The sequence below is a fragment of the Tupaia chinensis genome, unplaced genomic scaffold (assembly GCF_000334495.1).
Source record: "Tupaia chinensis unplaced genomic scaffold, TupChi_1.0 Scaffold147282_1, whole genome shotgun sequence".
In the NCBI taxonomy this organism is placed as follows: Eukaryota; Metazoa; Chordata; class Mammalia; order Scandentia; family Tupaiidae; genus Tupaia; species Tupaia belangeri.
Window position 1 is genome coordinate 1,360,233 of NW_006207133.1, and position 16,772 is coordinate 1,377,004.

The following is a 16,772-nucleotide window of genomic DNA, read 5'->3' on the forward strand; positions in this document are numbered from 1 at the left end:
GCATTACATTCTCATAGGAGTGTGCAACCCAGATCCTTCACATGCTCAGTTAACAATTGGTTTTACACTCCTATGAGATTCTAATGACACTGCTGATCAGACAGGAGGCAAAGCTCAGGTGGTAATGTAAGTGATGGGGAGTGGCTGTAAATACAGATGAAGTTTCGTTCACTCACCCACTGCTTGCCTGCTATGTGGCCTGGAAATTGAGGCCCTCTGATCTATTCAACTTTTTGTAGGCCTAAAACTGTCCCAAATAAAAGTGTATTAAAAATAAATTCAAGCTGTCAGTAGGTTGCATAGTGGTTAAGGCGCTGGATTCTTACATAGCCAATCACAGTTCAAATCCCAGACCTAGTAGCTTGAAAAGCACACCAAATGCGTGCACATGCATGCCAAAATTCCAGGAGGAAAACAGAGGAGAGGGGATTGCAATGTGGTCATCCTCCGTGGGATAGGGAGGGTGATTTTTCACTTTCCTTCTCTCTGTCTCTCCCTAGACAGTATAAGTACCTTATGGAAATAAATAAATAAGTAAAAATAAGTAAACTAATGCAAGTCGGTTATGGTGGCACAGTAGGAACACATGTTCCACAAAGCTGAATCATATGGGAAGGTCCTGGAATCGAGTCTCAAGGCCTCAGTTACATACCAGATGTACCTGCATGGGTAACCATGATCCTGGATGGCTAATGCTAGGGGTGGATCTTGGCATAAAAACCCTTTGTGGGTCTCTCTCTCTCTGTCATGGAAGAAATGATCTTTAAAACTTAGAAAAAATAATAAATAAATTCAACTCTAATCTCTTATTTTCATGACATCCTGAACAAATGAGTCGGTCTATAATTCCATCATCAGCAGTCAGAGGGAAGCTATTTTTCTAATGTTTTTTCAATTCCCATACCCCCACCTATACAAGGCTCACTTGAAAGGCCCAGCAGAGCCCCTAGACTTCCCCCAATCCAGCCACTGCAAACCTGTCTTTATTCTCCCATGTTGTTTTATGTTAAGGCTTTTCTTTGCCAGTCTTTTCTCTCACCTCAGATCTTTGTTTCCATTTTATCTCCACAAAACAATACTTTCCACCCAGAGTATCATGCTGTCCTGTTTCCTACCCATCCTTCTCTGGTATATTATTTTGTTTTAATGTCTCCCCAGCATTTTGCTGCATATAAATTTGTCTTGTTAACTCATTTGTTTAGCTATTCAAAATCTGTCTCCCCATATCTTGGTGGTAAGTCCCCTGGAAAAAAGGACCTTGCCCGACTTGTTCACTGATGATCCTTGGGACCCAAAACAGTACCCGGCATAGAGTAGGTGTTTTTTTGTGTCTTTGTTCTGTTTTTCAGTAGTGAACAAACAAACTTCTTGAGAAAAAGGTCTCTGTTATATGAGGCATCTTAAGAAAGTATATAGAAAATAGGTATTATAAAATACCTGGTAGCATGGTGTTAAGGTGCTAGATTCCCACAAGGCCAACCAAGGCTCAAGTCCCAAACCAAGCAGCTTGCTTTCTCACTTCCCCTCTCTCCCTTTGTCTTCCTCTCTCTCTAGTCAAATTAAAATAATAATAATAATAATAATAATAATAATAATAGTAATAGTAATAATTAAGAAAATAAATAATTCTTTAAAAGAAAGCTATGCATGGATTTCAAAAATTTGGGGCACCAAAGTAAACTCATCTTAACTCGTTATAACATGTCTGAACAAGATCATGTTTGAGACACTAAGAAGGATAAGACATCAGTTTAAAAAGAGTCTATATTACAGCAAAATGTATTCTGCTAAAATTAAAACAAACATCAAACTTCTGGTGTAGCTTGGGTAGAAAACTGATTAAATTGTTGATGAGTTATGGAAGTTTATGGGGACTATTTCCCAAAGAAATCAACAGTTCACAAATGAATAACTCATTTTTAGAAATGACAAGATAATGTTGAAGATGATGCAGACCATTCACATCAATTTGTGAGGAAAAATTTAATCTTCATGCTGTAATTGAGGAGAACTGACAATTAACAACAGAAACAATAATCAACACCATAGACATCTCAATGGATTCAGTTTACACAGTGTTGACTGAAAAATTCAAGTTGAGCAAACTTTTGCACTCAGATCAGCTGCAGACAAGAATAGGGATTCAATGGAAATTTTAAATGAGAACAAAATACTGAAGTGTTTCTTAGAAGAATTGTACCAAAAATGAGCCATGTCTTTACCAATACAATCCTGAAGACAATGCACAATCAAAGCAATGGCTACCAGGTCAGTCTGTGGCCAGGTTGTTAAGGCGATTAGATCCCACATGGCTGAGTGTATGTGCATATGTTCCCAAAATCCCAAAAGGAGGGAGAAATGAGAAGGGACTGCAGTGTGATCATTCTTCATAAGGGAGGGGGTTGCTTTCTCCCTATTCCCCTGTACCTCTCTCTCCCCTTCTGCCAAGTAAATGCATTCTCTGGCAAGATGTTTTAAAACACAGTGGCTACCAACAGGTGGAAGTAGTCTAGTCAAAACAAAAGCAAACAAGTCAAGCGTCAAGGTCATGCTTTATTCACTTTCTAGAGGGCTAAAAAATTATTGTGTTTTCTTATTATGAGAGAGTTGTGAGAAAGTTAACTGAAATTTTAGCAGAGAGAATGCCAGAATGGGTGCCAGCAGATAGAGCAGTGGTTATGCTGCTGGACTCCCACATGGCTGACCACAATTTGAACCCCGGACCTGACAGCTTGAAAATTACAGTGGGCACATATGTGAGTATGCATAAAATCCCAGGGGGAGAATGGAGGAGAAGGGATTGTGGCATGGCCAGTCCTCTTTATTTTTTTTTTGGGGGGGGGGCAATTTTTCACTGTTTTTCTGGCAAGTGCACATGCCCTGTGGTAAAAATATTTTTTTAAAATGCCAGAAAAATTTTTATCAGACAGTCCATCTCCATCATCACAGTGCTCCTTCTCATTTATCTCAAAATAAGGGTGATTTTATGAGAGTTTCAATGGGAAATCATTAGGCATCCACCTTACAGTTTGATCTGGCTCCTTCTGACTTCTTTTTGTTTCCTAATCTTAAAAGATCCTTAAAGGGCATCCATTTTTCCTTAGTTAATAATGTAAAAAAGACTTTTTCTACTTGGTTAAATTCCCAAGATCTTCACTTCTTTGGGGGTGAACTGAACAGTTGGTATCATTGCTTTAAAATAAAAAGTATTTTAAACTTAATGGGGCTTATGTTGAAAAACAAAGTTGTTTTTTTTTTTAGTTTTAATTTTAATTTCATTTTCTATGAGCTTAAAAAAATGAAAACAAACAAACAAACAAAACTTATCAGAGGGTATGTGCACTTCCCAGAGAGAGAGACAAAGAGAGAAAGAAGGAAAGTGTGGAAATCCCCACCTCCTCCACCATGGAGGATGGTGGCACTTCATTCCCTTTTCCTTCATTTCTTCCTCCTTTCAGGATTTTAGGTACACATGCACATAGACCCAGCATATTTTCAAGCCACTGGGTCTAGGACTCAAACTGTGCAGCCAGCAATGTGAGATCCAACTGCCTTAACCAGCATGTCTTGCACTGACCTCCATAAGCTTTTGAAGTCTTCTCATATATTTCTACACCCTCTCCGGCATCTAGGACCACTACAGTAATAGTGACTTGCAGTCAGTTGTGGTGAAGCTCCTTAAAATAATCTCTCATTCTGGTATTCATCAGCTAATTGAAGAAGACATTTCTAAGTAACTGCTATCTGTTCAGTACAATGTAGAAATACACAGAACCAGAGTCTGTCTGTTCCAGGAAAGTAAAGCCACATGAAAGAAGCAACATCCTGCTTGTTTATAGTGATGTAGTATTTTTAAGTCCCTATACACTGTTGAGTGGTTAATCTTACAGAAAAGAGCATTTTAAAATTCCTAGAAAATCGGGACCAGCAGTTGGCATAATGACTATGTCCCTGGACTCCCATGTAGTCAATCGAGGTTCGAGTCCCAGACCCAGTGGCTTGCACTCATGCCAGGCACGTGTGCATGCATGCCCAAGGTCTCGAGTGGAGAATGGAGGAAAAGGGGCAGTGTGGCCATCACCCTTGGGGGGGGGGTGTGACTTCTTGCTTTCTGTCTGTCTCTCTCTGAATTTCTGGTGAGCGCACATGCCCTATAGCAAAAACCTCTCCATTAAAAAAAAAATCCTAGAAAAACACTTCAAGAGTCCTAATACAGTAATTAGAGAGGGTGTGTCAATTATTTTGACTCTCAATTCTAAGGTGCTGGTGAAAAAGATTTACCTTTTTCCTAGTGAAGTGGAACATGTTTTATATGAATGAAAAGAAACTACATGTCTGCTTTTTATTTTACAAACACTTGTTTAAGGTTTAGAGATCTCAAGTGAAAATAGAGAAACAGCATGGATTAGATAACACCTACCCTAAATTAAATATTTGTAATAGGAAGGTTAAAGGCAACATCTGCCTCCCTTCTAACTGTTGCTAACTCTCTGCCTATGCACAGTGGGTTGTGAATGAATAATTCCATTTCCAACCCCATCCCCAGAGGAGGATACTGCTTCTCTTGTGTATTTGCCTTATTATTACATCCATTATAGTTTCCCATGATTTTTAAATTTTCTGTCTTCTCTTTGTAAATACTGTAAGCTCCATGGTGAGCTATGTCTCTCTTGTCTATTATTTTACTCCAGCATTATCATACACTGGTATGGTTTAACTATATCCCCCAAAAGTTCATGTGCTAAAACTTGGTCACTATCATGACAGTATTAAGAGGTTGACTATGGTACTAAAAAGTAGATCCTTGGGCTGACTCCAAGGCCTGATGGCTAAGGCAACCAGATCCCACATGACCAACCATATAATTCAAGTTCCAGACCCAGCAGCTTGAGAAACATGTCAGGGGTGTGTGTGTGTGTGTGTGTGTGTGTGTGTGTGTGTGTACCCAAAATCTCAAAAGGAAGGAGAGATGGAGGAGAAGGGATTGTGTTATGACCATTCCCCATGAGGGGTGCTTTCTCATCTCCCCCTCTAAATTTCATCTGGCAAGCACACATATCTTCTATAAAGAAAAAAGAGGAGGGGCCTTATGAAGGTGATTAGGATTAGACAAGGTTAATCAGGGTGAGGCCCCCATGATTGAGTACTGGTGGCTTTATAAGAAAAGGGAGAGAAACCAGAGACACAGACACACATTCTTATTCTCTCACCATGTGATACTCTGAGCCACCTCAAGACTCTGCAGGGAGTTACCACCAACAAGAAGATCCCCACCAGATGTGGTCCCTTGACCTTGAAACTTTAAAACCATATTCCTTATAAATTATAAATACCAGTCTGTGGTGTTCACTTACAGCAACAACAACAACAACAAACAAACAAAAAAACAGACCAAAATGCCTATCTACCATAAGTTCTTAGCACACGTGTGCTCAAAAATAATTGCTAAGTGAGTAAATAATTGGTGAATTCTAAGGAAAGAGACCTCTGTAATGGGGAACCCAAGCAAAAACTTTTAAAGAATTAGATATTTACTGAATAGACACTGGGATAGGCTCTAACAGCAAGGGAGAATGGAGTTTAGAGGCACAGGATTTCGACAGATAATTCTAAGTATCCAACCCAATGACCCTTGCTTGTTTGCTAGAGTAACTAATGATGTGGTATTGAAAATTTACTGTTAAAATAACTCTGAGTTTGACTTTGAGAGTTGATACAAAGTTATAATTGATCGTTCTTCTCCAAAAAAAAATCCAGAGAAACTGGCATTAGTAGCCTTATATATGATTCTTAAAACATTATTAATTACTAAAATTAGTATTTCCATGCACCTTAAGAAAACAGTTTCCTGGTCCAACAGGTGGCATGTTAGTAAGGTGCTGGATTCCCATAAGACTAACCATGGTTTGAGTCTGGGACTTGGAGGCTTGAAAATCACACCAAGTGGGACCGGCATATGGCACAATGGTTACATCATTGGTCTCCCACGTAGTCAACTGCAGTTCAAGTCCCAGACCTGGCAGCTTAACTCATACTAGGTGCATGTGCCTGTGTGCCCAAAATCCAGAGAGGAGAATGGAGGAGAAGGGATTGTGGTGTGACCATCCCCCTAGGGGGGTGATTTCTCACTTTCCCTCTCTCTCCCTCTGGAGAGTACACAGGCCCTATGGCAAAAACCTAAAATGAAAGAGAGAAAGAAAACAGCATCCTTGATGTAAATGTCTTGAATATGTAGCAAACGTGGGTTTTATGGTCTCAGGGAAATAATTCTGCCAGTCCTCATTATTAGCTGGAAAAAGGTCACACTTTAGAGAAAAGAAAACACTCTCCATGCACCTTAAGAAAACAGTTTCCTGGTCCAACAGGTGGCATGTTAGTAAGGTGCTGGATTCCCATAAGACTAACCATGGTTTGAGTCTGGGACTTGGAGGCTTGAAAATCACACCAAGTGGGACCGGCATATGGCACAATGGTTACATCATTGGTCTCCCACGTAGTCAACTGCAGTTCAAGTCCCAGACCTGGCAGCTTAACTCATACTAGGTGCATGTGCCTGTGTGCCCAAAATCCAGAGAGGAGAATGGAGGAGAAGGAGTTGCAGTATGGCTATCCCCCCGGTGTGTGTGTGGGGGGGGAGGGGGGGGGATTTTTCACTTTCCCTCTCTCTCCCTCTGGAGAGTACACAGGCCCTATGGCAAAAACCTAAAATGAAAGAGAGAAAGAAAACAGCATCCTTGATGTAAATGTCTTGAATATGTAGCAAACGTGGGTTTTATGGTCTCAGGGAAATAATTCTGCCAGTCCTCATTATTAGCTGGAAAAAGGTCACACTTTAGAGAAAAGAAAACCCTCTTTCCATTACCACTACCAAAGTGTCATCAAACACGAATTCAAGTCACAACAGAACAGAAAGATCATTTTTTAGCATATTTGTAAGGAAGACATTTTCATCGTTACACTAAAAATGATTATAAATTTTAATTCCAAAGACCCAATAATCTGGCAAGTAACCATTAGACTATACAGAGGTAGAGATAGAAATAGTTGTTTGTGTGTGTGTGTTTGTATGTGTACAGTATATGTGTATGCCAATTTAAATTTCTGACTCATCTCTCACCACCTCATCATTAACAATTTAATCTAAGCACATCAAGATTTGTTTTTCTATCGTTTTCCAGTCCAATTCAATGTGATTTTCCAGTCAGTTCATTCCTATTCTGTTTAAGCTCCCTTCCAACTTTTCACCCTCTCCATTTCTCCCTAAGATCATATTTAAATCCTAGGGTCTCATGATCTGATACTTCAAGTAAACAAATTAATCTGGATTACATTTACTAATTCAGTTGTTGTTCAGTTCAAATTTATTATTGCCAAAGGATCAATATATCCAGAGGATACAGTATTGAGTGCCTTTGGGAATCTCCCTTTATAAGAGATCTACATTCATATTCATAAAGAGGGTTGTATTTTTAGGGTTAAGAGATGGTCTTAACCTAAGTCCAAGGGTGCTTATTTGCCTGCATGCTCTCTAGCTGAACATGCTAGAACATACTATGATGTATCATTAGCATCCAAGATCTCCTCCCAAAAGTATGTTTCTTAGCATGCTAATGAAGCAAAGTTCAATCCTAGTTCGCCTGTCTCAGATCGCATGCGTTACCCTATAGCTGCCATAAGTCGTGATGGGCAAGACCTTTATGGTCCCTTTTTCCTCTCAAATTGTGTCATTAGAGTTGGCCTGGATCCCGTCTCCCGTGTCCCTATTTCCTTTCTCAATCTCTTTCTGGCCAGCATTGTTCTCGGGGTTGCCTGAATTCCATTCCTCTCTCTAATCCCCTGTCTCATATATATTAAACAACTTTCATTTGATGTCCCCAATAGTCCAGGAGGCAAAGACGGTGAGAGCATTAAAACAGACTCCCTACGGACCTGCGATCAGCCTTGTTTCTTCAGTCTCCCTCTAGGGGACGCTCACACTACATGGCTTCCGGTCGTCCTAACGCGCCCTCAGCTCTGGCACAACCTGAACGCGGTGCGGCGCGCGGCCTCCCTTTCCCAGGGGGCGCTGCGCAGAAGCTGGTCCCTCAGGGTACCACGGCAAATGCGCCCGGAATTATTTCCGCCCGGAAGCATTTCCGCTCTCCAACAGACGAGCTTCCCGTGACCTAATTCCGGTTAGTTGACGGGCCTTGTGCGCGTCGCAAGGAAATAACGTCAACCCCTAGCGCATAGGAGCCTGTCTGTGGGACAGCTGTCCCGGCGTTGTTCCGACATGTCTCACCTGCCGATGAAACTCCTGCGCAAGAAGATCGAGAAGCGGAACCTCAAACTGCGGCAGCGAAACTTAAAGCTACGGGGTGAGATGCCTGGGGAGGTCACGCGCGGGCCGTGGGGCGCTGGGGCGGCGGTGGGGCGGGTCGCGGCCGCTCTTACAGAGCCCTTGCGGCCCCGCTCTGGAGCACGTGGGATGGTGGCGGGGAAGGAGGCCGGCGGAAGCAGCCTCTGGTCGGGTCTGCGCTGCTGCCTGCTCTCCGCGTGGTCTCTAAACTACCCCGGACGTTCCTGAGCGTCAGTGTCTCCCTGGGATTAAAGCTGGAGGCCCCTGGGTTCCCAGCCTGGCCTGCCGCAGGGCTTCCATATGAACCTGCCTTTCGCCCTGCCACCTTACGGATTTTGACTCCCTCACTACTTGCAGATCCCCCTCGCCTGCACTCCTCCCCCTTACAGTCAGACAGCTGGGCATTTTATCTCCACGCACGTTCCTTTTACATCATCTATTTCATTGCTGTATTTTTCCCCAGAACTCATGTCAATCTTTCCGCAGAGCTTTCCCGATTCCGTTGCCTGCCTCTCCTGTCCACACTGCATTCTGTAGCACTTACTCACTTTCAGCTGGAAAAGTGTCTTTGCACGCGTTGAACGCAAAGCCTCCCGTGCCCTCTTCTTTCTGTCACTCCCACCTTTTGGTTACAAATTCCTTAAAAGCATCTACATGTTTGTGTCCTGCATGGTGACTTAAAAGAAGAGAATTTTGCATGGATGCCACCTTACCTGCCTTACTAGCAGTCCTAATTTCATCATATGGGCCAAAGATCTTGAAGTAATATGTTAACCTGTAGAGTCTGTTAAGATATGTTTCCAAGGGGAGTGAGACCTTTTGCTTCACTCCAGTTTGTTTTCAGCAGAAATTTAATTGATGGAAAGAAATCCTGAAGCAGGCAGCAGGCTTCTGTGTGTCTTGTTTTTTTTTTTTTTTAAGACCTTTTTAAAAATTTTGTTTTTATTTATTATTTTTAATTTGCTATAGAGCATGTACACCCACCAGACAGACAGGCAGTGAGCAAGCCCAGGACTCCAAGGAACAAGTGGCTATTTGAGAGTCGAGCGCCTAAACTACCATGCCACCTGCTGGCCCCCAGGCTTGTAGTTTTAGAAATGTGTTTTGAAATTCCCTCATCTTTCCAATTCCTCTAGAATAATACATCGGTTTCTATTTCTTGGTGCGGGTATAGGAAGCAATTTGAACAAAAGATGGTATTATTTACATGGCTTTTTTCTCTGTATATGAATAAGGAAACTTGGGTAAAACAAAAGGTGTTTTTATAAACTCTCAGGTGTTTATACACTGTATATGATAAATATTTGGACAAATAAGTGGTTTTATTAGCTGGATTTTTAATTCACTGCAGCATAAGAAAACAGGTTGAATGTTTGGGAGTTATGTGAGATGTAGTTGTGTGAATAAGATATAAATGTAGTCTTAGTATATCAATTTGTCATGTGTTTATCAAATAGTTAACACAAAAATGTTTATTTCATAACTGCTATTGTCTGACCCCATCTGTTTAAATAATTGACCTTACTAAAGTTTCCTGTCCCAGAGTCCTCAGAGAGAAATATGGTCTTTTGACGTAAAGAAATCAGTATAGTGAGTCCTTTGTCACCGAATATGTTCGGTTTTTAACCAGGTGCCTTGGATGTGAGCCTGTCAGAAACTCAGAATGGAGCTGTTGCTGAAGGGACAGTGGAAGGTGGAAAAGTTAAGAAATCCCTGAAACGGCCTGTGAAAGTGGCCTTGTCAGAATCCCAGAATGGAGACATACCTAAAGAAGAGGTGGAAAATGTAAAAGTTAAAACTGTTCCCCAGAAATCCACCATTTTAGTCAATGGGGAAGCAGCAATGCAATCTCCTAACTCAGAATCAAAAAAGAAAAAGAAGAAGAAAAAGAGAAAAATGGTGAATGATGCTGGGCCTGGTAAGTATGTCATTTTATGTAAAGTTCAGCCATTTAATTTTTCAAAGTTATTGCACCTTTTTCTGTGTTGTGATTGTTCTGTGTACATGAAAATAAGTGTCCCCCATACTCACCACTGTACCAGAGAGTAGCCTGGCAAGCAAGGGAAATACTGGGTTGTCGGAAAAGTCATGACATAATTTATCCTTAGTTTTCCGACAACCCAATAGTTTATTGGTGGAAAGGAATGCATTTTAATTTTTCTCAAAATATTAAGCAATATTAAATGCTTTTATATTTCCTAGCCTTGATGAAAACCTCAAACTTAGACAAAAAAATCTTAGAATTCTAGAAATTTGTTCCTTGGGCACTAGCTGAGGTTTTTATAATAAACTGAACACAGTATGGCAGAGTTTTGTAGGTTTACTTATTTGCAAACAGAATTGCAGAATTATGAACACTGAATCCAGGCTAGTAACAGGATCTGTCTCTAGGCTTTTGTGTATAGAGGCACTTCGCATTTGTGATTCTTTTTACTTAACTCTGTTGGCCCATCCTATATTTTTTCCCTACTAAAGTAAGTTTACTGCCTGGCCCTTTATATAAAATTTGCCAACCTCTGAGTTAGAACATTCTATTCATGTTTATATCTGAAATAAAGATTTCATTTAGGACGGAGCTTTGAGCTCTTCCTAATATGCATGGTGCTCTTCACACTGCCTATAAATTAATGAATTTGTACGTTATAAGAAATCACTTTAACAAAAGTAAAGCAAGTTACTTAGGATCTGTGACCAGTTACTTATGACCTGTGATCTGGGATGAAAAGATATATTTGACTAATTGGATTCCTCTGAGATGTTTAAAATTATAAACCTGGGAACATGAGACAGCATAGGGGATGAAGATGAAAAGACATCTAGAAATATGAAAGACAAAATCATGAGTAAACTAATACTTCTATGAGTAGAAAAGATGAACGTAAGGAAATTAACCAATAGAAAGGAGAGTTCAACAAGAGAGGATGAGAAAGAATAAATGAGTTGTTTTGAGTTAAAAGTGATTGGAGTTTTATTCTAACATTACTAATCCTTTTAAGATTGTTTTGCATATTCCCAAACAGGTGGCAGTAATTCTACTTTTAATTATCGAATCACAGTGGTGACAGTTTTTGCATTATAGGTAAACTCTTAAAAACTGTTCTAAGGAAAACAAAAGTGATAAGCCATGGAGACCAGCTGATGTCCATGGCTTTAGAACCCTTGGGTCCTAGAGCTGACCATTCCCCAGAACAGTGGCAGGAGAGTACTAGCTTCCCAGTCCTATACTACAGATTCTGGATTTTTTTTTTAAGAGTAATGGGTGGTAGGACTTGAAAAGTAGTTTAGGATCATGTTATCAAAGTTACAGTTGTGAAGGTGAGAAGCTAGGAAGTCCTCCTTACCTTTATATTGTTTAGTTGAATTTTTTAAAAAAATTTTAAATGAGGTGATATATTAAACTGAAAAAAATAGTTTTGTTGACCCATCTGTATATACTCTGGATTTTTAGATACAACCCTTTTTTTTTTTTTTTTTTTTTTTTTTTTTGGTGAAAAGGAGATTCTTTAACGTAATGATACCGAATATGTTAAGCTTTTGAAATAATGCCTTTTTTACATCACAAATTTTTGGTTGATCCACTTGGTTTACTTAACTGTTAAGAGAATTTATTTGGGTTTTGTCCTTAAAACAAAAGATACCAAAAAAGCCAAAACTGAAAACAAAGAAGAATTTGAAGAAGAGAATAAGTCTCCTGAAGAAACAGAAAACAGTGTGGAGAAGCCAGATGAGAAAGATGAGAATGAAGTGCCCAGCCTGCCGCTGGGGCTAACAGGTAATTGCCAGGAAGTTTTTCAGATCTTCTAAATGATGTTGTGCCTTTCTGGATCACAGTATTGAAGGCTCAGTTGTGACTTTACTTTTAGTTTACCTGGGAAAAGTAAAAATCAGCACCCTCCCCCCCCCACACTTTTTATATTCTACTTTGTGGTGCTTTCATTTTTTGTGTCTGTTGTTGCTATTTTGTTTGTTTTTTTTTTTTTCCCCCTTTATTTCTGACACTATAAATATTTTTACATGCACACAGACAGCTCCAGGGATTCTGCATTTCTTTGATGTGTCTTTTACTAAGGCTCATTCTGTGTTGTAATAGGGGATTCATTGGCCTGGAAGTTTGGAGACCAGAGTATGAATACAATCTTCATTATTGATAAGGAAAAAAGGGTGAAATTAATATTATTGAGGCACTTCTGTTAGATTAAACTTCATTGACCTTTATTCTTTTTTATAAAGTCATAGTTTACATAAGAAATGTCTAGAAGATATTGAGTTTTTGTTTGGTTTGGGTCTGTTGTTAAAAATATGAGTGAGGCCCAGCTCTAGACTTAATCAAAGTTGCGAAGGCTATGGTAGTGGTAGTCAACCAGGGCAATTTGACCTCTCAGGGTGACTGACTCATCCCAGTTTGGTCAGAACTTTCTCAGTGTTAGCACTGAAAGTCATGCATCCCAGGAACCCCCTCTGTCCCAGGCAGGGTTGGGTTGGTCCACCTTACCCTTAGGCGACATTTTTGGTTATCAGAACTAGCGGCAATGCTGGCCCCATAGTGCAGTGATTAAATGCTGTGTGTTGGGAACCAGATTACACATGGCTGACTACGGTTAGAATCCAGCAGCAGTGGCTTGAAAACATACCAGGCATATGTGTGTGTACACACAAAATCCGGACAGGAAGGAGATATAGAGGGAAAAAGATTGTGGCATGGTCATGCCCCATTGAGGATTGCTTTCTACCTCTCTGTCTGGAAAGCACACACCCTCTAATGATTTTGTGTGTGCGTGTGTGTATATATTTATTATATAATTTTTTTTCTGTAAGTACTGGGCCAGTGTACTGACATCTAAGAGGTAGGAGTAAGAGAGACTGCCTAGCATGTTAGTATGCATAAAATAGCTCCTAAACAAAAGAGTTATCTAGCCCCAAATGTTAGTAGTGCCAAAGTTTTCGAGCTGGTTTCCAGCTTGAAAATACAGGTGATGGCAAGCTCCCCAAATGATTTTTGATGCCATGCACTGGAGAAGAACCACTGAACCACTTGATATGTAGGTTTGGTCTAACTTTTTGTGTTTATATCAGATTTCTTAAACATTTCATCTTCCTGTGGACTCCTTTCCTCTCTCCCCATCTTGGCATATTTTTATTTTAGTCTCTCTACCATACCTCCTTTCCACCACTTGTTATTGTATTATGGTACCATTTCTGAACTGTAAATTACACAGTCATCAGCAGTAGAAACTTTAAAAGCCTTGGGGTCTTTGTCTTAGTATTATCGCATGGGAATGGTTAAGGTTTAGTCTTTCCTTACTGTAGGGAGCCCTTCTAAGTATGACTACTCACTGATGTTTCAGCGAGCAAAACCAATTTTGGCAATTTGATGCACATGTGCTCACCAGAGACCGACACAGAAGGAAAGTGAGAAACACCCCCCTCATGGGGATGGCTATGCAGCAATCCTTTCTTCAATCTTCTCTCAGGATTTTGGACACACACATGCACCCTGCATGATTTTCAAGCCACCAGATCTGGAACTCAAACCATGCAGCCAGCCATGTGGGAATCAGTGCCTTAACCACTAGACCACCCACTGGCCCATAATGTTAACTTTGTTTAAAAGATAAATTTTCTAGTGATAAACTATCTTCCATTTAGGAGCTTTTGAGGATACTTCATTTGCTTCTCTCTCTAATCTTGTCAATGAAAACACTCTGAAGGCAATTAAGGAAATGGGCTTTACAAACATGACTGAAATTCAACATAAAAGTATCAGACCACTTCTGGAAGGCAGGTATGGTGACTTTGACGTTTGGATGTTGGGACCTGTTTTTAGGACTCGTAGACTAAAAAAGATACCAGTATGTTCTGTTGAATTTTTGTACTGTGCTGGATCATAAATCTAACCTGTATTAAAGGTGTTCATTTATTTACTTGTTTAAAGAAAAGGGTTCACTTCTGTTCTATAGCACAGTCTTATTTCTGAATTGGATAGATAACCCAAGTGACTGATTTTAGTGATGGAGAAGGTAGGGAATCTGTCTGTCCTGTTCGTGTTCTAGCTTTAGTGCATTAAAGCTCGTATGCAATACATGGTGAGGTACACAGGGAATTCTTGGATGAATAGACTAAATATTGTTCTCCTTTTTTCCCTTTTTAATATTTAGGGATCTTCTTGCAGCTGCAAAAACAGGCAGTGGCAAAACCTTGGCATTTCTCATCCCTGCAGTTGAACTCATTGTTAAGTTAAAGTTCATGCCCAGGAACGGTAAGCTTTAGGTCTGTTTGTTTCTGCCATCTTGTGGTAGCTGTTGTGGACTCATCGTGACACCGTGGCTTGACTTTTAACATACATCAGTTTTTGCTTTATAGGAACAGGAGTCCTTATTCTCTCACCTACTAGAGAGCTGGCCATGCAGACTTTTGGTGTTCTTAAGGAGCTAATGACTCACCATGTTCACACATACGGGTTGATAATGGGTGGCAGTAACAGATCTGCTGAGGCACAGAAACTTGCTAATGGAATCAACATCATTGTGGCCACACCAGGCCGTCTCCTGGACCATATGCAGGTAAGATACAGTGTCATATATTGCTTGTCTTGTGTTATATGAAACATCTAATTGACAACTAACAGTTATTCCTTATTCTTTGTTTTGCTAGAATACCCCAGGGTTTATGTATAAAAACCTTCAGTGTCTGGTTATTGATGAGGCTGATCGGATCCTGGATGTTGGCTTTGAAGAGGAATTAAAGCAAATTATTAAACTTCTGCCAAGTACGTAGCATCTGCGTGTGGTTTGCAAAGTACGTGATGGAGGTAGATAAGAATTATTCCTGCAAACAGACTTTTGTATTACTATCAGAATTTAACTGTAGCCAAGTGCAATAGTTTTGCCAATCTACTTTAGATAATTTAGGTATCAAACTTATTAGGAACTTTACACAGTAGTTTTGTCATTTTAGAGGTGATAGTACAAGTTAATGAGTCTTTACAATCATCCCTCTATATCTCTGGGTTCCGTGTGCATGGATTCAATCACAAATATTTGAGAAAGTAAGTTAATAACTTCTATATCACGCATACACAGACTTTTCTTCTTGTTATTCCCTAAATTATGTAGTTAAAATAACTTTTTACCTAATATTTACGTTGCATTAAGTATTGTCTAGAGAAGGGCCACTTGTGGGCAGTGCTAACACAGCACTCCACATGCTAAGCACACACGGAAAGATCCTGGGTTCTTACCGGGAGGTTTCCCTGAACACACCAGGAGTGCTTATGCCCACAATCTTGAGCTGACTGAGGCTGGGGGTGGACTGAGGCATGAAGACCCCATCAGGGATGCCTTTGTTCATCCATTCATTTATCCCTTCTTCCCCTGCTCTCTCTGAAAAAAAATAAACCTTTTTAAAAAAGTAATCTGGAGATGACTTAAGTATATAGGAGGATATATATGTGTGTGTGTGTGTGTGTGTGTGTGTGTGTGTGTGTGTGTATGTACATATATTATATGTATGTTATATGCAAATACTCCATTTTAGATAAGGGGCTTGAGGATCCCTGGATTTTAGTAACTGGGGGAGAAGGGGTCCTAGAACCAATTCTCCAGGGATATTGAAGGACTTCTGTATGTTTCATTCCCTCCCTCATAATCCTACCTGTTTGGGTCTCATCCACTGATGTCCCAGGTAGCCATAGTCTTGTTGCTTTATATGTCATATTTGACTTCTAAATACCTTAGTTATAGTATTTGCAGCGTTATAAAGTCCTTTTATCTGATGAGGCCATGACTCCATTCATCATATGATGTATTTTTTTAATGCTTTCCTGAGGCATAATTGACATAAGTTGTACACATTTAAAATGTGCAGTTTGATACTCTGACACATTTACCCCTGTGAAGCCATCACTGCAGTCAAGGTAATGAATATATTCATTAACCTCTCCTTGAGCCTCTTGGTGTCCAGCCGCTTATATCATCAGGCCATGAGCTGACCCTTACTAATTTTATACCTTAGAGGTAAAAAGCGTTCATCTTTCATCATGAGGTAAATGATGCTAGCTACAGGTTTTATGAAGATTCCTGTAATTATGTTGAGGTAGATCCCTTCTGTTCCTAGTTTGCCAAGGGTTTTTAGAAGTAGGTGTTAAATTTTGTCAAATGCTTTTACTGCATATTGAAATGGAGTGTTTTTTGTTCTTTGGTTTTTTAATATAGTACATCATATTGGTAGATTTTTCAAATGTTAAACCACCTTCGGATTCATAGAATAAACCTTACCTAGTCATGATGCATTAAGCATTTTATATATTGCTCAATTCGTTTAGCTAATATTCTGCTTAGCAACTGTGCATCTGCTTATGAATTGTATTGGCCCATACTTTTTTTTTTTTTTTTTTTTTTTGTGTTTATTTGCACCTTTTGGTTTTTTGTGGTTTTAG

General features: G+C 39.9%; 1 protein-coding gene across 1 annotated transcript in view; it reads left to right on the forward strand.

Annotated features, from left to right (window-relative positions):
- The first annotated feature begins 8,186 nt into the window (after positions 1 to 8,186).
- DDX18 (DEAD-box helicase 18) overlaps positions 8,187 to 16,772 on the forward strand; it is a 17,222-nt gene continuing 8,636 nt past the window's right edge. The window contains exons 1-7 of the mRNA XM_006169543.3: positions 8,187 to 8,357; positions 9,969 to 10,256; positions 11,973 to 12,110; positions 13,985 to 14,120; positions 14,494 to 14,594; positions 14,699 to 14,898; positions 14,990 to 15,104. Of these exons, the coding sequence (XP_006169605.1) occupies positions 8,273 to 8,357; positions 9,969 to 10,256; positions 11,973 to 12,110; positions 13,985 to 14,120; positions 14,494 to 14,594; positions 14,699 to 14,898; positions 14,990 to 15,104 (1,063 nt within the window). The 5' untranslated portion in view covers positions 8,187 to 8,272. The remainder of the gene's footprint in view (positions 8,358 to 9,968; positions 10,257 to 11,972; positions 12,111 to 13,984; positions 14,121 to 14,493; positions 14,595 to 14,698; positions 14,899 to 14,989; positions 15,105 to 16,772) is intronic.